The sequence below is a fragment of the Ictidomys tridecemlineatus genome, chromosome 13, assembly GCF_052094955.1.
Source record: "Ictidomys tridecemlineatus isolate mIctTri1 chromosome 13, mIctTri1.hap1, whole genome shotgun sequence".
Classification (NCBI taxonomy): domain Eukaryota; kingdom Metazoa; phylum Chordata; class Mammalia; order Rodentia; family Sciuridae; genus Ictidomys; species Ictidomys tridecemlineatus.
Genome location: NC_135489.1, coordinates 48,843,791 through 48,864,335, shown reverse-complemented (window position 1 = coordinate 48,864,335; position 20,545 = coordinate 48,843,791). Strand labels below are relative to the sequence as shown.

Here is a 20,545-nt window from a genome sequence, read left to right as displayed (position 1 = left end):
CCAGGGTTCGATCCTCAGCACCACATACCAACAAAGATGTTGTGTCCGCCAAAAACTAAAAAATAAATATTAAAAAAATTCTCTCTCTCTTTCTCTCTCTCTCTCTCTCTCTCACACACACACACACACACACACACCCTCTCTCTCTCTCTCTCTAAAAAAAAAAAAAAAAAAAAAAAAGAGGAATGCAAGTTCAAGACCAGCCTCAGCAACTTGGTGAGTCCCTAAGCAACTTAGCAAGACCCTATCTCAAATAAAACAAACCAAAACAAAAAAGGGCTGTGGATGGAGCTCAGAGGTAAAATCTTGCGTTCATAGCCAGTACCCCCAAACAAACAAACAAACCCACAAAACCAAAGGCCAGTGGATCTAATTGGTGCAAGAGGTGGATTATAGTAGAAGCTATGGGACACTACCCAGATTCCCCCTTTTTACCCATCTGCCCTGCCTGCACCTTGGAACTGAAGCATTCTCATTCTCCCAGGTGCTGAGAAGTTGACAGAGGACAGTTTGTAGCTGGGCTGCCCGTCTCAGGGATTGCCCTTAACCAAAGAGGGCCATCTTACCCAAAGCTACACCCCCACTTCTGGGGATAGTTCATGTCCAGTGAGTGTTAATCAGTGAGAAGTTATAAAGACCCAGCTCTCTTATCCCAACTTGAGACATTTCTGCAGGGCCAGCCATCAAGTTCAGAGCTCCCAGGGATCAGCTGAAGCCTTTGTTGCAACCTGATCACAGCATAACCTCTTTCTTTCCCAGTCCTGGCTCCTTCCCTTCTCTCTGTGTGATCCTCAAGGCACACTTGAATTAAACCTCAGACTCAAAAGTATGCTTCCCATCGAAACTACACTACAATGATCTCAAGAGTTAGACCTATCCCTACTTATCTCTTCTTTTTGGAAACATAACTGAAATAACCCTTAAATGTTCTTTTCTCATTTGGAGAATTAACTTTCTTTTTTTTTTTCTTTTTGGAATTTTTAATCTTTAAAAAATTTGTTCTGTTTAGTTACACACGTCAGCAGAATACATTTGAATTAGCTTTAATTGATAATATATTAATATAACTGATATTGTTGTATTTTCATGCTTGGCCTAATACTCTGCTTTTCAACTGTTACAAATATCATTAGAAAGCAAGAGCATACCCCTGAGGATCCTACAGTCATATTATCTTTGGTATGCTTCTTTTCTTTATCGGAATAATTTGTGATAGCCCAGTGAAAATGACATTTTTAGTTCTTTCCATCCCTTATAGCTATTTCCTCATCTTCATAAAGATGTCTAAAATTTTGTGTGGTCTACTTTTGTAAAGACCAGGATATAGCTGGGCACAGTGGGGCACACCTGCAATCCCAGCTACCCCAGAGGCTGAGGCAGGAGAATCACAAGTTTGAGTCAACATGGACAACTTAATTAATTTTTTCTCAAACTGAAAATTTAAAAAATAGGATTGGGCTGTAGCTTAGTAGTACGATCATACCTGGGTTCAATCTTCAATTACCCTCTCCCACAAAAAATGGTCTATGTCTGACCCAGTCAGTGTATGATTAAATTCTCTTAAAATTCAAATGTCAGTGTAGGCATATTCTAATTCTTCCTCCTACCCTGGATTACTCTCTGTTCTCTGTACAGTAGGAACCAGCCAAGAAGCAGAACAACACATTATTCAATGCACTGAGAGATTCTTTCTTAGCAGTGAATGGGATTCAGAAATTCTGGAGTCCCCTTTCCTGGTCTGGGGATGGACTGTGACCTCAGATCACCCCTTTAGGTACTATGCTGCAGCCTCTGCAACTGACCCCTCAGTGTGGCCAGCCTGACTGCTGGACGTCAGCCCAGGTTCCTGGTTTTCACTTCTCTTCTCTGCTGGGCCAGGAGCCAATGCTGAGCCCCGTCCAGTTGGCAGAGGCTCTGAACCCGTCTCCTAGTTTCTGCCAACTTTCTTTCTGGTATTTCTACCTTGGTTGATATGTCAATGCTTGTGCCAAGACTCTGGTCAACAGGAACTCTCATTTCCCAGAATGCCATAAGTCCCCTTTGTCCTCAGATTAGGCCCTTCACATAGATGCTAGCCCAAGTTGCACCTGTTACCACCATAATTGCACCTGAGCCCACACAAAGTCCTTGACCCTGAACTGGTAGCATCATCTGCAGCCTGAGTCCCCTGCCCTGTGCCAGCTACCTCAGCAAAATCCTTTCTCACAGTGAATGCCCACATATCCATCACTTCAGCTAGTACCACTGCTTTGACAAATGAGTCCCTTAATGAGGATCACCAAGTAATAGTTCCCCTGATTAGAGCCACCACCCTCTGAAGGGTAAAATTACTGGCAGAACAAGTGAAAATTTTTCCAGGACTTGAGCATTTATTTTAATAAGACTTTATATGAAGATTAATTTAGGTTTAGTTGTGACCAAAATATCTTGCCTTTCTCTTTAACAATTTTTATTGCCATTTGTCAAAACCTCGTATTCAAGAGCACATGTCTTTCATTTTAAAACAAGAGTTTTAATTTATAACAGAAACTAAATGGTATTAACACATACACAAGTTATGGTAAAATAGTTTACTGGGATTTAAAAAACAGAACTATTTATATCACTGTCACTCTGACATTGACTATATAGAGGGGGAATAAATCAAGTACCAAGAACCAAGAGGTTCTAAGAATTAGAAGGTAGGTAGTGGTTCACATCTAAGAATAATAAAATGCATATAGTGGTTATTTTATACTACTGTTAACTAAAATATCCATTTATCCATTGATCTTTCCAGGACAGATAAGTGAGCTTAAAATGTGTCAGAATTTTTTCTCTTTCCTTTTTTTTGGGGGGAGATGGTGGAGCTGGAGATCAAACCCAGAAATAGATATTTTAAAACAGTTTCCTAAACTAAGACCCTGTATGTAAATATTTACTTAAAAAAATCATTAGCCAATTGTGGGAGTGCATGCCTGTAATCCCTGTTCCCTGCTGCTCAGGAAAATAAGTTTGAGACCATCCTGGACAACTTAGCAAGTCCCTGTTTCAATTTTTTTTTTTAAAGGTCTGGGGGTGAACTCAGTGGTAGAGCACCCCTGCGTTCAATCCCAATACTAAACACACACAAAATCATTAGTTAGCTTAATCCATAAAGAAGATATATTTTGCTTGGATCAATATGAAATTTTATTCTTATTCTGTAGATCTTTTGGTCCTGGATAACCCTCAGTAGATAATTTATAGTCATGAAACACGGACTCATTTGCATTTGATGAAGCCAGGGAACAGTCTACATTGCCCAGTTTACTACCTCCCAAAGGCAAGCCTATCCTTTAAAAAACAGTGTCTTTCCTGAAGTCAGTAAATTCAGAAATGTCCATACTGTTTTTCTTCAAACCAGTATTCAGCTAAGTGACAAGCAATGGCTTGAAGGACCTGCTGGCAGATTCTACCTCCTCATGCTAGAACGCTAACTTAAATTTAAGGAATGACCTATGAAGCAAGATCATTGAAGACCACCAAAGAAGCGACATGGGAACCACATTTCTGTTTGTTGGAAGAAGTTGCTCGTGTTTAATGGGTGTCCACCAGGTTTAGGCCAGCGGTGGGTGGACTCTAGTTTCAGAGCCCTTAAGTTAACCAATGGCACTGAAGGTTTGCTCTTAGAGAATTAAAAAAAAAAAAGAAAGAAAGAAAGAAAGAAAAAGAAAAAGAAAGAAGAAGAAAAAAAAAGGAATTCAGGTTACAGGAATCTTTTAAATACTATAATTGATTTCGAGGTTCGAAATCCATCAAGACAAACCAGAGAGGAAGGAGGGAATACAGACGCAAGGGACCCAGTGAGTCACTGGAGTGACTTTAATAGAGGTTGGTCTTTTTCATGATCTTGAGGAACTCCTCCTCGTTCACTTCGCCGTCTCCGTCGCGATCCGCCTCGTCGATCATCTCCTGCAGCTCCTCGTCCGTCAGGTTCTCCCCGAGCTCGGCGGCCACTCGCTTGAGGTTCTTGAAGGAGATCTTCCCGGTCTCGTCGTCGTCGAAGAGCCTGAAAGCCTTCATGATTTCTTCCTTGGTGTCTTTCTCCGACATCTTCTGAGTCATCACGGCCAAGAAGTCGTTGAAGCTGATCTTGCCCGTGCCCTCCCGGTCCACCTCGGAGATCATCTTCTTCAACTCTTCCTTCCTGGGCTCGAAGCCCAGCGCTCGCATGGCCACCTTGAGCTCCTTCACGTCGATGGTCCCGCTTCCGTCGGCATCGAAGAGGTCAAACGCTTCCCGAACTTCTTGCTTCTGGTCTTCAGTGAGTTCGGGCTTAGGACCCACCTTTTTCTTCTGGCTGGTGGAGGCCACGTTCGTCTTCTTGAAGCTGGAAGCCATCCTCGGGCGGCGGTTGTTACCTTGACGTCACCCACGGCGCATGCGCTCGGGCGCCCCCACGCGGAGCGCCCGGCTCCTGCACCTGCAGCCCGGTCGCCAGACCCCACCCAGCCCTGCTTCTGCAAGGGGTTTTTATTTCCACCGCCATCCACTGTTTATTGCCCTGTTTTATGATCAGTTTCCTTGATTTGATACCTGAGCTGGCAAGAACTGCCTGGAGCCAAGATCGTCTTCTATAATTCATGGGTGCCTTGCTGTTCCCTTTTCCAGGCTGTTGGTTTGCATCTACAGGACCTCTTTTATAAATTTACTTAGAAGTTCTTCTTTGCTCCTTCTCCATGCTAACTTTAAAAAAAAAAAAATTGGTCTGAGATTACCCAAAGGCAAATTTAGGATAATCAAGATTGAATTTGCTCTCTTGGCATTAAACGCGGAAAAGAAGAAGGAAGAGAGAATATTAAAAGTCGCATCATGTGTTCAACTCAACATAAATGGAAAACAGATAAAATGGAAAAAGTTATGTATAAAATTTGTAGAGGTTTGTCTCCTGACATTATGCTCAAAGATAATAAAACTTTTCTGGCACGTTTTCAAATATGAAATGTAATATCCAAATGTATGATTTACTTTTAGTGTTTCAATTGGACATCCGCAGGATAATTGTACTGGAATAACGGTCCTAATTTCATTCTCTAGGCTTTTGATTTGAAGGGAGGGGAGTTGAAATACTGCATTGTGATTTTTTAAATTATTGTTGTTTGTTTTATTTTTGTTTCCTGTTTTGTTGGTCCTGAGGATGGAACCCAGAGGCACTTTACCACTGAGCTAAGTACCCATTTTTAGTTTTTATTTTGAGATAGGGTGTCACTAAATTGCTGAGGCTGACCTGGAACTTGAAATCCTCCTGCCTCAGTCTTCTGAATTGCTGGGATTACAGGCAGCTGCCACCAAACAAGTGTAGTTTTCTTTTCTTTTTTTAAACACTAGCAGCACTTTTTTAAAAAAAAAATTGTACTTTTCATTTTTAATTTTGACACAGGGTCTGGCTAAATTGCTAAGACTGGCTTCAAACTAGCAATCCTCCTGCCTCAGCCTCACCAGTTGTTGGGATCACAGTAGTGGGCCATCACACCATGCCCTAGCAGCGTTTTTACTGTAGCAGTTTGACTCATCCAGTCAGGCTTGTACTGAAACCCACACTCTGATAACTCTCCTTTGACAGTGGATAAGGGAGGAGAAGAAGCTGGGTATGCTGGGACCCAAAACTACTCCTGGAAATAAAGGGGTCCTTTTGTCAATCAAAGAAGAGAGAAAAATGAAAATTAAGAAAAAGTTACTAATAAGCCCATAAAGGAATTGCCATTAGGACTGCTCTGTATTTCTTTAAACAATAAAAAATAAATAAATAAAGACAGCTGACTTTTAATTTTTAGCATTCTTTGCCCAAAAAAACCCCTCAAATCTCAATTTACACTACTTAATCTGTTACAACAGATGGCACTTGGAAGAGGTTTTATTCAAGAGTTTTTGTATCCCCAGCATCTAGAACAGTGCTTTTAAACAGTATAGGTAGATTAGTAGATTTTCATTGAATTAATGATAGTTAATATTGGTCCTAAAATACCTTCTGAATCATCAAAATAAAGCAAGCAAGCAAATAAAACCCAAAATATTAAATATGACATATGGCTACATGGTACAGACCTATGAGCCCAGAGATTCTGGAGGCTGAGGCAGGGGAATCACAAGTTTGAGGCCAGCCTTAGCAACTTAGCCAGGCCCTCAGCAACTTAGTGAGAGCGTGTCTCAAAATAAAAAAGTAAAAATGTCTGAGTATGTAGTTCAGTGGTAAAGTGTCCCTGGATTCAATCTCTAGTATGAAAAGAAAAGATTAAATAAATGATGCTGGAAGTATTTTACAAAATGGATTTTTGTTTCAATTTGTGATCAGGTATTGATTACATGGCATGGTTTTTTGTCTTGTGTTGTATTGGGCTTCTCTTTGTTTTTGCAGTATTGGGCATCAAAGCCAGGGGCTCTGCATGCTAAGAAAGGCTATACCACAGAACTGCACCCCTGGCCCTATAGGGCATGTTTATTTAGCCCTTTGCCACTACTTGTCCCAGTTTATATGTGATAATGGACAGAGGGCCTGGACACAAGGTTTCTAAAGGCCAAGGAAGCTTTCTTGGGCCTTCCTCTCTCTGAACTTGTTAAAGAGTTGTCAGCTCAGAGTAGACTCTGGCAGGCAGCTGCTGCAGCTGCTGATCTCGCAGCACTATATGTGCTCTTTCCTTGCTTTACTGCCATATCAAAAAGTGTGGGAGCAGGTGCAATGGTGCACACCTGTAATCCCACTGCTTGGGAGGCTGAGGCAAGGAGGATTGAGAGTTCAAAGCCAGCTTCAGCAAGGGTGAGATGCTAAGCAACTCAGTGAGACCCTGTCTCTAAATAAAATACAAAATAGGGCTAGGGATGTGGCTCAGTGGTTGAGTGCCCCTGAGTTCAATTACTGGTAACCCTCCACCCCCAAAAAAACCCAAAAGTCTGGGATCTTCTTCCAAGTCCATTCCTTATTATCCTTGTGACTTTGGGAAAGTCACTGAATCTTCCAATCTCATTTGAAGCATCTGCAAAGGAGGCATCAAAATAAAGCTCCCAGTAGTATTTTCAATGAGACTAGCCATAAAAGCTCTAGGGACAGGGCCCCAGTAGGACAATATGGGACTTGGGACTTGGTAATTGTTAGTTGAATCTCAGTTCCTTCCAAACATGGTGCATTTCCTTTGACAGCTACCCCTCTTCCCATATCCAAGCCAAGCTATGATGTGTTGGGAAAAACTGAAGGATAGAAGCTGCCTTCTATAGACACTGGGGCCAAGTTGAACTCAAAGCAAACTGGCTGTCATAGTTTCCAGATGTGTGCCATCAGCCGTCGCAATCAAGGGCCACCAAGAGCTCCTATCCCAGAAAATGGTGCCCTCAGTCAGAAGCAGCTCTTGGTGGGGAGTTAACTTATGTTCATAATCTAAACTGACATAAAAAGGAAAGGGAGACTCCCATTTATTGTGTGTCTAGTATTGTGCTTGGGCCTCCCATTTGTCGTCTCATTTAATCCTTGCATTTATTCCCATTTTGCAGATTCTTTTTTGGGGGGGGGTACTGGGAATCGAATCCAGGGATGCTAAGACCACTAAGCCACATGAGCCACATCCCCAGCCCTTTTTATTTTTTATTTGAGATAGGATTTTGCTAAGTTGCTGAGGCTGAGGCTGGCCTTGATTTTGGGATTCTCATGCCTTAGCCTCCTGGGATTTCAGATGTGGGCCACTATGCCTGGCCTTTTTTAAAAATGAGGAATAGGAGAGGTTTGTAATGAATATTCAATGGTACGCAGCCAATATATGTGGCTCTGGGATTAAATCTGGCCTTGTTTGAGCCAATGCTGAGGTTTTGTTTCATTAACATGCTGTCTTCTCCAAAGGTTGAAATTATTACCAAAACATAATATCAGTGGGAAGATAGGATACTGATTTTTTCCCCTTAAACCCAGCAATAATTAAGCATCTTGCCTAAAAAAATTAAGCAGGAATTTGTAGGATCTAGGACAGCATTCCAACCTGGGGTAAGTCAGTAAGAGAAAGTGTTAATCAATATCTGATCACAAAGGCTGGGTCTTTTCTCCTACTTGGAGATGTGGAGTCAAATAACAAGACCGAGCCTGGACTCAGCAATGAAAAAGACTTTTATTTTGGCCAGAAATAGAAGAAGTGGGAGATCAACTGGCAAATCATCTCCCTACTTTGGGGCGTGGGGAGGTTATAAATATAGGTTAAAAATGAGGGGGAGAAATACGCTAATAAAAGGGGAGGAACACTCATGTATTTTCTGGAAATGCCAGAAGATTTTCTAGGAATTTGAATACGTTTTGCTCCTTGTATGTTTCTTTCTGTCATGGCAATTATCAACTGTCACAGCACCAGGGGGTGTGTCATCTAGCACACAGATGGGATTATAATCAAGTTAGAGGTTGTCCAGGTTCACTCTAGCAGCCATCTCAGATCCAACCAGTCTCAGCCAGCTCAATAGAAGAAGGACTTCTCTGGCCTTCAGGTAGACCATCCTTAAAAAGATTAGGTTCCTGCTGGGCACAGTGGCGCATTCCTGCCATTCCAGCTGCTCTGGAGGCTGAGGTAGGAGGATATTGAGTACAAAGCCAGCCTCAGTAATTTAGTAAGGCCCTAAGCAACTGAGCAAGACCCTGTCTCTAAATAAAATACAAAAAAGGGCTAGGGATGTGGCTCAGTGGTTAAGTGACCTGGTTAAAAAAAAAAAAGAAAGAAAAGAAAAGAAAAGAGAAAGAAAGAAAGAAAGAAAGAAAAAGAAAAAAAGAAAAAGAAAAATTAGGTTCAGGCAGAAATTTACCTAGGTCACATAATCAGTATAAGACTAAGTCAGGGTAACAAAAGTGCCATATCCTTGTTATTTACATTTGTTCTTACAATTCTGCTTTATTTTGTCCCTGCTTTTAACTCTACTTACAAGTTAGTGGAAAGCAATCTGGGCCAAGTGTCATTGATTGGCATTAGTGTGAGTCAGCTTCATTACTTTAAAGTCACTTTTTTCTTTTCTTTTCTTTTTTTTTTTTTGTACTGGGGATTGAATCTTGAACCATGGACTCTTTGCCACTGAGCTACAATGCCCAGACTTTTTAAATTTTATTTTGTGACAGGGTCCCACTAAGTTACTTAGGGCCTTGCTAAATTGCTAAGGCTGGCTCAATCTTACAATCCTCTTGCCTCAGCCTCCGGAATCTTTGGGATTACAGGCTTGTGCCACCATACTAGGCACTTTTCAAATTCTGGTAAGAATGATAGAGCCAGGCTGGGTTTGGTGGCGCACACTTGTAATCTCAGCAACTCAGGAGGCTGAGGCAGAAGGATCAAAAGTTCAAGGCTAGCTTGGCAATTTAGGAAAGCCCTAAACAACTTAGCAAGACTCTGTCTCAAAATAAAAAAATAAAAGGACTGGGGATATAGGTGAGTGGTAGAACTCCCCTTGGTTCAATTCTCCTCCCTAAAAACAATAGAAAGTAAACAAGATACTTGGAAAGTTAATAGACATAAAGGTTAGGTAGGAGTTTCTTTTTGTTTGTGTTTTGTGCTCAATATTTTTTTTTATACCACAGTTTCCTAGGTAATATGTTAAATCAGTTGTTGATTATCTGAGAAGGGGAGATGGTTGTTTAAGTTCCATCAGTCATGGAGACTTAACAGCTGGATGGAGGGAGGGAAAGTATTGGAATTCCACAAAAGGGCCTGCAGCCTGTAGAGGCCAAGAGAAAGGACCCACGCAGCTTGCTTATGCTGATTATTTCGTTTTCCATTTGACTTGCATGGTATGAAAAAGGTGAGGCTCAGGAGCCTTTTAAATTTTAAGTTGCTCTCAGCACACTCAGCAAATTCCAGGTGCCACCCAAGGCAGAAACCACAAATAATAAAGCTCCTCTATTGCTGCCTATTTGTTTTCCAACAAATTCAGAACAGAGAAAATGCAAATGCTTGACACTTCTCCTGCATAAACAGGATAACGGTGCTGGGGCTGCAAAGAGGGACCCCCAACACCAACAATAACAAAGCTAACCTATTTATTTTTTAAGTATGCAGAGCCATTTACAAGAAATGGACTCAGCAGCAAAAGTTTTACAATCCCGGTGGTCCCTAAATGGGAACATGAAGTCAAGTCCAGTGACTCAACCCAAGCCTTTTTGGCAAGCCCAGGAATAGATTTGTGTCCCGCCAAGGACTACATGCTTCCTCATTCCATGAACCCCAGGAATAAAGAAATAATGCTTTCAAATACAAAAACAGACTGTGTTATATAAAAAAGAATTTGCTAAAGTTTCACAGTTCCTCAAACTTTCGCCCAGATACTAACAGCAAAGGAGAGATTAAGCAGTCCCCTGGGATCCAGGGAAACATTTAGAAGAAGCCTGCAAGAAGCACAAAATATCTTCATCATCTTGTATTTTATCTCTTTAAAAAGTGAATTTTGCTTTCTGTTTCCTAATGTATTTGCTGGTTCTATTATAGCTTCAACTGTCTAATCATGGAGCAAATTTGATTCTCTCCTTAAAAAGTGCCCAGTGCTTGGGCTGTGGTTGTAGCTCAGTGTAATGACTTCCCTATCACCTTTAATACTAATACAATATCAATACTAGCATCTAAAGTGAAAGTGGGGGCTGGGGTTGTGGCTAAGTGGTAGAGCACTCGCCTAGCATGTGCGAGGTGCTGGGCTTGATCCTCAGCAACACATAAAAATAAATAAAATAAAGGTATTGTGTTCTACTACAACTTAAAAAATATATTTAAAAAAAATGCCCAGTGCTTGTTTTGTGATTTTCCAAGAACATGAACAGGTCCTCCAAGACTCTATCTTGATCCATCTATCTATCTAAGATGGAGAGATATCAATAGATACAGATATATATATATAGATATAGATATCAATATATATATATATAGATATAGATATAGATATCAATATATATCTTACTTTATATGTCTTAACAAACACAGAGCACAGAGGTGGGATTTACTGTGGGGTCTGATTTACAATGAAGATTTACTCAACCAAGATCCCCTCCACTTATACATCATTTGGGTTTGGGCGTCAAAGAAGAAAGTAGAGAAAGAAAAGTTTTGAGGGGAGGAAGGAAGATAAATTAATCTCCAAAGCATTTTGAACTAGAGAGGTGGGAGGAAAATGAAATGCATCCACTGCTCTCTCCTTCAATTCCTCGAGCCCAGATCAACCCAAATTAAACATTGCTTTGATGGAAAGAAACTGAAAAAAGACACAATTAATGTTGATATAAATTCAAAACAGAAACTTGTGGGATTTCTGATGCTGTGATGGGAACACTTTGAAAGCAATTCACAGGGACCCACTAGGTGCAGGCACCCAGCAGCAAATGCAATAGCAAGAGGCCCTGGAGGGTCCTAGCTGGGTTTCTACATATCTCATAGGCTGCTGTTGGATACCCTTTGATCCGCCCTCTTTCATTCTCCAAAGGCCCTCAACTTCAGAATCTGAAGGCTGGTAACTGAAGAGAATTTTCTGCTCATTAGAGGTTGAAAGGTCAGAGCCCACAGGGGTGTTAGGTGACACAGAATGAGCCAAGTGGACTGAGTGATAAGGGCTGAGGGTGTATTTGGGGATTAGCAGTGACCTGGAGAGTCTGTGAATTTTAAAAGACATTGAAATTCAAATTAAAAAGCCAAAGCAAACAAAATAGCTGCCCAGGTCCAAGAAAACAGGTCAGGCAGAACCTGGCCTAGGGCCATGTTTTATTTATATAGTCCTTGTAGTGGTCGCCCCTTTCACTGGGGTTCAAGTAGTAATGACACTTCTGAGACAAGAACAGAAACAGAAAAAAGTGGAATTCCTGCCTAATGCCCGTCTGTGGCTAGTTCCTTCAGTACAGCGTAAATATCTTGATTGAAAGGCCACACTCTAGGACCAGCTCTTAGGGGAAAGGGTGAACTACTACAGATGTAACAACTTAAGTCTATTTGATTCTCTTTCCAGAACCAATTGGAAAAAGAGGAGCCCACCTTGCCTGCCAAGTCCCTGTGTCCTTTTCAAAGAAACTTCTTGGTTTGGTTTGCTTCTGGGGATCGTACCCAGGGGTGCTCTACCACTGAGCTACATCTCAAACTGTTTATTATTATTATTATTATTATTATTTTATTTTGAGACAGACTCTTGCTAAGTTGCTGAGGCTCGCCTAAAATTTGCGATCCTCCTGCCTCAGCCCCTTGAGTCGCTGGGATTACAGATGTGTGCCACCACACTTGTCATAGGTACAGTCTTTGAGGGCCTAGGCATGGCACAGTGAGGGAACTCACAGCTGAGGACCAAGATTGTCTCTCACTTGCTCCACAGCCATGTCTTCTGAAGTTGGCTCCCAGGGACTGGGGAAGTCAAGTGAAAGGGACAGGAGATGGTGGAGTCAACTTGTACTTTTTAAGAAGAAATGACCTGCATATAAAAATAATGATGAGAAGTGGATTTTCGTTAAAAAAAAAAATCAGTTCTGTGATGGGTATCCATTTAGAAATAAGCTCATGAACTCAATTTTTAGAGGTCTACTGAATTTCAAAGTTTAGCAGTTGTGTCAGCCAACAAAACATCAAAGGAAACCAATAGGTCATTTCAGTCTCCTCTGAAGCAGCAACTAGAAATCCTTTATCAACAAATAATCATATTACAGCCCCTTCCTGTTAAGCCCCGCCAAAGGAAAGGAGGTGAAATTATGGCAGGGAGAGATGTGATGTCTCTCTCATTTTTCTGAGTTAGCAATTGATCATCCCCACGACATTTTCCATTCACTGCAGGGTCTTTCTCTTTCTCTTTCTTTTCTTTTCTCTTCTCTTCTCTTTCTTTTTTTAAAACAGTTTTCTGGGAATCCCACTCAGGATTTCCTGCATGTTAGACAAGTGCTTTACCACTGTATACCTGCTAGCCAATTTTTTTTCATTTAAATGCTGGTTAAATGTATCCTCTAGAAAGTCAGTGGGAATTACTGGTTCTCCTAGTTTCCTTCATCTTGCTACTTTGCTTCTACAGAGTCCTTTCCAAGTTCTTTTGGTTTCTGGATCATTCTTATCTGAAATCCATGTTCCTTTTTTTTTTTTTTTTTAATATGGCACTGGCCAGAACTTATTTTGCCGAGAATGAAGTGTATGGGACAAAGCTGAGAATAGAACTGGGTTATTTGGTTGTAGTATCATTTTCCATTATACCTCCATGTGAAGTTTTTCCCTGCCAGGGAGGTTTCCAGCCCCTTTGGGTTACTGTGAATCTGGTGAGTACCTCATGCAGAACTGTCTTTTGGAACTTATCAAAGTCATGGCATTTAGTGACTCCTAAGAAAATTGTAGACATTCTTTAGCCTATGGATTTGAAAATTGTGAATATCCTACTTTCCTAACACACTCAAATTTTAGAGACTAAAGCACAAGCTATGTGTATCATGTTTACATATTGTTCAAAATGAAAAGAGGTAACTTAGAATTTCTCACTTCAGGATTACTTTAGAAAATACACAAATAAGTAAATTTAAATTTAGTCCTCCAAGGGACACTCCAGAAATTTACCACACTAGGATTAAAGTTTAGATAACTGGGATAAAATCAAACATATCCAGAAATGGTATTCCTGGAGCTTTTTGTATGTTTTATTTTATTTTTGTGGTACCAGGAATTGAACTCAGGGGCACTCAACCACTGAGCCATATCCACAACCGTATTTTGTATTTTATTTAGAAACAGGGTCTCACTGAGTTGCTTAGCACCTCGCTTTTGCTGAGGCTGGCTTTGAACTTGCTATCCTCCTGCCTCAGCCTCCTGAATTGAACCTCTTTTATTATAAGGTCAACCTGGGTCAGGTGTTTCTTTGTAGTAATGAAAAGTGACTAATACACCATGTAAAGTGTTTACTACTGTGCTTGGCCCATAGTAAGTACTCAGTAAATGTATTAAAACATTTCTATTTACATGCACCATCTTGTTTAACATCTCAAAAAGCCTATTACATAGGTTTTATTATTTTCATTCTCAATGAGGCACATGAAGTCTGTTACCATTCACACAGGAGCCACACTAATCTGATCTTAATTGAGTACTGGGACTCAATTAAGCTTAACTGAGCTTAACTACTGAGCCACATCCCCAGCCTTTTAAATATTTTATTTAGAGACAGAGTCTCCCTGAGTTGCTAAGGCTGGATTTGAACTCATGGTCCTCCTGACTCAGTCTCCTGAGCTGCTGGTATTTCAGGCATGCACCACCGTGCCTGGTGAGCGTGCGCTTCTTTTAAGGTCCTGCCTTTAAAGCACAAGGTAGCTGGGCGCAGTGGCCTGCATGCTAGTAATTCCAGGGACTATGGAGAATGAGGCAGGAGGGTCACAAACTCAGAAGTTTAGTGAGGCCCTATCTCAAAATAAAAAAGGGCTGGGGAAATGCACCCCAGGGTTCAATCCCCAGTACCTAAAAATAAAATAAAATAATAATAATAATAAGCAAAACAAAATAACAAGAGAAAATAAGAGTTGGGGATGAAGAGCAATGGTAGAAAGCCCCTTGGTTCAATCTCCAGTCCTGCAAAACACACAAAGCCACAAGGCAGGTGAACAACTCATTTTAGGTGGTCTAAAAGCCCCGAGGAACCAGGCATGGTGACATATACCTGTCGTCCCAGTGGCTTGGGAAGTTGAGGCAGCAGATTGCAAGTTTCAGGCCAGTCTTGGCCTCTTACTGAGGCTGTACGCAACTTAGTGAAACCCTGTCTCAAAACGAAAAAGTAAAAAGGTATAGGGATATAGCTCAGGGTTAAGCATCCCTGGAATATATAGAAATACATAAATAATGAATAAATATTTAAATCAAATGAAATCCCAGAGAATATAGAAGTTTGAAGCTTCTATCCATCAAATTCAGCATAGTGAACCAAGCATTGGTTTTTGAGGTAAGCGTACTGGGCCTTAAATCTCTGCTCTTCCACTTTTGAGCTCTGTCACTTTGATCAATCCCCCACCTCTGTACCTCCCTTCTGTTATCTCTATGGCACAATATTTCCTCCAGTTTGGTGTGTACAGCTTGAAAACAGTGCTTTGCACTACCTGCTCAAGGCTTTGTCAAATTTGGTCACTTATTACCTATTAGCTACAAAGTTTAGTTATTGGAGGGGAGCAGATTGTGTTCCATAAGTTGTTTCAATTCTCCCTAAGCACTGGAATGATAACAAAATAATCATATTTGTTCTAAAAATATCACCTTTGCTTTGCTCCAGATTAAAATACAGTTTTTCCCAGGCAGGAATGTGTACATATAATAATAAAGTGTTTGGAGGAACTGTGTTTGGGAAGCTGTTAACCATCCCATTCATTTTATTTTTCACTGCTTAATTGTTGGAACCGTTCTTTGGTGTCATGGACTGAGCCACCTGGTGGTGAGATTTTCAAGGGATCTTGGCTTTACTGTAAACTGACACCTTCACTAAATCTCTCTGGTTTGATGGTGATAACTTAATGATCATCAGACTTACTTTCATTTTAGTTTCCAAAATAACAGGTGCTTAAATAAAATGAAATTAATTCTCATTCTGTACGGTCCATACTCATTTGGCTCCTCAGATATCCCAGGGTATCAAACTCCTCCAGTATTATTGTCCCAGCCCTCCTGGTTTGGTCCTGCTGATGTGGCCTGAGAAGACTCACCACCTCAGGCATCTTCGTTAACAGGAAGATGGACCTCTGGGCACCACTTAATATCCTCTCAGCCCCTTTTAGACATCCCTGTAATGACCAGAGCTGCACAGGCTCCACCACTTGGTACAGTTGCAACCTGATGATGCCTCACCTTGGCCTGTGCCCCAAGTCTCTTGCTTTCTTTCATTTTTGGGTTTCTCTGATATCACAGCAAGGGCAACCCAACACTATAGGAGAAGTAGCACCCCTCCGAATCTGCCCATCAGAAGGTGCTGGGTTGGGACTAGACATGTATAAAGGTGGACAGCTCAGTTCTACTCTCTGGTAGTGGCTCCCCCTCTTTCCTTGTCATTCCTGCTCCCTAGAATCACTTCCCAAATAAACCTTCAGTTAAACTTTAGCAGATTCTATTATCAGGGAAAGCCAGGCCAAGAGAGGGGCTTACAAACCTTCTATGAACTAAAAGTTGCACACATCACTGCTTCTTGCTGCAAGAGAGGTTGGGGCTTAGCATAGTGGCACACTCCTATAATTCCAGAAACTTGGGAGGCTGAGGCAGGAGGACTGCAAATTCAAGGCCAACCTCTGCAACTTAGCACGACTCTGTCACAAAATTAAAAAACAAGTAAATAGAAAGGGCTGAGGAATTAGCTCTGTGGCAAAGCATCTCTGAGTTTAATCCCCAGTACTGGAAAAAAAAATTGCAAAGAAGTGAATTTTTTAACTGCTCCCTTACTTAAAAAGTCCATTAACAACCCTGTTAATGCTTTTTTTTTTTAATAGTTTGTAATACTGAGGGTTAAACCTAGAAGTGCTTTACTACTGAGTTACATACCCAGCCCTTTTTTTTTATTGGTTGTTCAAAACATTACAAAGCTCATGACATATCATCTTTCATAATTTGATTCAAGTGGGTTATGAACTTCCATTTTTACCTCAAATACAAATTGCAGAATCACATCGGTTACACATTCACATTTTTACATAATGCCATATTAGTGACTGTTGTATTCTGCTACCTTTCCTATCCCCTACTATCCCCCCTCCCCTCCCCTCCCATCTTCCCTCTCTACCTCTTCTGCTGTTGTTCAATTCTCTCCCTTGTTTTCCCTCCCTTTCCCCTCACAACCTCTTATATGTAATTTTGTGTAACATTGAGGGTCTCCTTCCATTTCCATACAATTTCCCTTCTCTCTCCCTTTCCCTCCCACCACTCATCTCTGTTTAATGTTAATCTTTTCCTCATGCTCTTCCTCCCTGCTCTGTTCTTAGTTGCTCTCCTTATATCAAAGAAGATATTTGGCATTTGTTTTTTAAGGATTGGCTAGCTTCACTTAGCATAATCTGCTCTAATGCCATCAATTTCCCTGTAAATTCCATGATTTTGTCATTTTTTAGTGCAGAGTAATACTCCATTGTGTATAAATGCCACATTTTTTTCATCCATTCATCTATTGAAGGGCATCTAGGTTGGTTCCACAGTCTTGCTATTGTGAATTGTGCTGCTATGATCATTGATGTGGCAGTGTCCCTATAGTACGCTCTTTTAAGGTCCTCAGGGAATAGTCCGAGAAGGGCGATAGCTGGGTCAAATGGTGGTTCCATTCCCAGCTTTCCAAGAAATCTCCATACTGCTTTCCAAATTGACCACCCCAATTTGCAGTCCCACCAGCAATGTACAAGAGTACCCTTTTCCCCACATCCTTGCCAGCACTTGTTGTTGTTTGACTTCATAATGCCCAACCCTTTTTTAATTTTTTATTTTGACAGGGTCTGGCTCAATTGCTAAATTGCTGAAGCTGCCTTTAAACTTGCAGTCCTTCTGCCCCAGCCTCCCAAGTTGTTGGGATTACAGGTGTGCACCATTGAAACTGGCTACTGCTGAGTCTTCTTGTGCACACTTTTCTTATTTAGACAAACTTGAGTTTGCACATTTAAATATGTCATGGATGGAAGTAGTAACCATTGAACTACAAGATATTTTTTGTTTGTTTTGCTCAGAGTCTCACTATGTTGCCTAGGCTGGCCTCAAACTCCTGGGCACAAGTGATCCTTCCTGCTTCAGCCTTCCGAGTTGGCTGGGAAGGCAGGTTAAGGCCACCAAACCCGGATGAGGCCACTCATTTTCTATGTGAATTGAAGAAACACGTGAAAGTCTCCTGTGCCTCAATTTCCTTATTTGTAAAATGGTTATAGCCATAACTTCTTTCTCTGGGTGGTAATGAGAAAAAGAAAATTGCAGGGCTGGGTATATACCTCAAAAAAAAAAAAAAACAAACAAAAAAAAACAGATTGCAGATGGAAAAAGTGCTTTAAAATGCTTAAAATAAAATGTAGATTTAGGTCACATTTGGTTACTGCCTATACATAAACAGTAAACCAGATGAAGAACAGTCAGTTCTATTTTGTTACTATATGTCCAGTCACACCTGCAGAGCACCCCATAGGTGAGTGAAATTGTCCAACACACCCTTTTGGGAAATGGTGGTCAGAATCTGGTAGATATTTCCTGCTTAAAACATTGCATCAAGCTAGGCATGGTAGCACATGTCTGTAATCCCAGCTGCTCTGGAGGCTGAGGCAGGAGGATTGCAGGTTCAAAGCCAGCCTCAACAACTTAGTGAGGCTGTAAGCAATCTACTGAGATCCTGTCTCAAAATAAAATATAAAAAGGGCTGGGGATGTGGCTCAGTGAGTAAGTGCCCTTGGGTTCAATCCCTGGGATCAAAAAATAATAGCAACAACAACAACAACAACAACAACAACAACAAAAACCCCACATTGCATTGGATGTGTCTCTTGCAGATAGTTTCTCTTAATTTTATCATTAGTTCCTTGTCTCCCAACAGGGGACCTACCTCTGAAATTTGTCCTTTCAAAACCATAGAGAAAGAAGAGGGGGAAAATTTTACCCTTGATACTCATTATGTGAACCCAAGAGACAAAGTACATTCTCTCTCCCCATCAATAACCTAAGCTTTCAAACATGTAGGAATAGTTAAGGATTCCTTCTGGACTATTTTAAGGAGCAAATTTATTAGTTCTATAGCATCTTGTAATCCGAGGTATTTAGGAAAACTGCATTCTTCGGATTCTGAAACCTTGGCCGTTCCCCTGTTTCTCCGGGCTCCTTCAAACAATGAAGCTTTTGCTGACAGGGCATTCTGCGGGCCTGGGCTGTTGTTGAATTGTAAGTAAATAATCTGGAAACAAATCTGTGGTTGACACACTGTCATATTATGTTTACTGCTCCAGGGGAGGGATTTATTCTGAGGATATTGAAAAATTCCATTGCTATTCGGGGGAAGTGACAATTGGGATCACTCATAAATTAAAGTGATTGCCCCCCATATCAGAGCTAGGATCCAAAGCATTGCACGAGGACTCAAGTGTCATATACGAAATAGAACAGTGCTGGATAAAAGTATATGACGTTACTAAATAAAAACAGATACCGTGGATGTGACAGATGTTTAAACTGCTGAGTTTGGCTGCAGCTAGCTGGAATTTTTCTTCTCCCAGGATTAATAAACGTGAGAGCTGTAAAATGGAGCAGAGAACCTGACAAGTCCAACTGCATCCTGCTTTATTTTAGCATAGATTTCATGAAATAATTGAGTTTGCTTTGTTGCTTGGGGATTAGTGATCCAGATCTCTTATTCCTTGTAAAAAGGGCATTAGTAGATGGCAACTTTCTAAAAATCAATACTTTTTCTCCCATCTCCATCTTCATCTATGAGTTCATCAGTCACTTGGGGGTTGGCCTGGCTTTGCAGATGGTAGGTGTTGGTGAGAAGTCATTTAATAAGAAGTAGGGGGACAAGCACAAAGAAGTGGAAGGCATCATCCACTGCTGTCCTTTATTTCTGCAAAAACTTCTGTAGGCTGACTCCATCTAAATTCTAGCAACATAGAATAACAGAAAATCAAGAAGAACAAAGGTAGAATTCAACTGTATTCCCATATGCAAATAATCATCTCCCCAAAGCTTTCTTTGAAATATCAAACATGTGCTTTTTTGAGACTATTTCTCTATGTATAATGGTGGTCATAGAGATATAAGATAAAAGAAGGACTGGGGGTGTAACTCAGCTGCAGAGCACTTGCCTAGCATGCATGAGGCCCTAGGTTTAATCCTCAGCATTGCAAATAAAAAAATTTAAAAATATTAAAAAAATAAAATAAAGGTCTTTCACAGTTGGAAGCACTGACATTTTCTGTCTCTGGTGAGTCACTCCAAAAGTTAGAGCTGAAAACTCATCTTCAGATTCCTATAGAAGGGTCTCCAGTACCTAGCAGAGGGACACTCCAGAATGGAAAGAGCAAAGCCGGTTACAAATTATTACAGTGCGGAGGACCATGCCTGTTAACTGAGGAGGAAGGGCTCCCCTTGGCTTTGGAGTCAGGGAGACTCCTCTCTGGAGGGGGCACCAGGTGAGCCAATCTGGCAAGATGGTTATCATTGGCCAGGAGGAGGGGAGTGGGGAAGAGCAGAAGGCTTAGGTGGGGAATAACAATGGAGCAGAAGCCAGAAAGTGAACAGGAAGTTCAGAGCTGCAGGTGCTGTGTTGGCTGAGCACAGGATGAGGACCTGTGAAGAGGAGGGTGGGAGTGGAGTGGACCTGGGCCTAGAAGGTCTGCAGCAGGAACAGCAGAAGGGGCAGAGCCTTGGGCAGCACTGAGAGCCTTCCCCATCTCACCTCCTCCTGCACCTCTACTCCCAGCCTACCCGAGTCTTCTGGCCAGTGAACTTCCCCAAACATGAAGAGTGTTCATGAAGAATGTTCAGGTCCCCTTTCCTTTTCAATGCGCTCTCTGCTTTGTTCTTTTGTTTTGTTTAGTTTTGGTATCAGGGATTGAACCCAGAGACTTAACCACCAAGCTATATTGCCAGACCTTTTATTTGAAACA

The 20,545-nt window shown here is 41.2% G+C and overlaps 1 protein-coding gene across 1 annotated transcript; it reads right to left on the bottom strand.

The window, feature by feature from the left end:
* Positions 1-3,735: 3,735 nt before the first annotated feature.
* Positions 3,736-4,387, bottom strand: Cetn1 (centrin 1). The gene has a single exon (XM_005329022.4). The coding sequence runs from the start codon at positions 4,360-4,362 to the stop codon at positions 3,844-3,846; it is 519 nt and encodes a 172-aa protein (XP_005329079.1). The 5' UTR covers positions 4,363-4,387; the 3' UTR covers positions 3,736-3,843.
* Positions 4,388-20,545: the final 16,158 nt, after the last annotated feature.

Bases quoted from the DNA above. Each gene is read 5' to 3' on its own strand.
- Cetn1 (XM_005329022.4), bottom strand. From the start codon at position 4,362: ATGGCTTCCAGCTTCAAGAAGACGAACGTGGCCTCCACCAGCCAGAAG.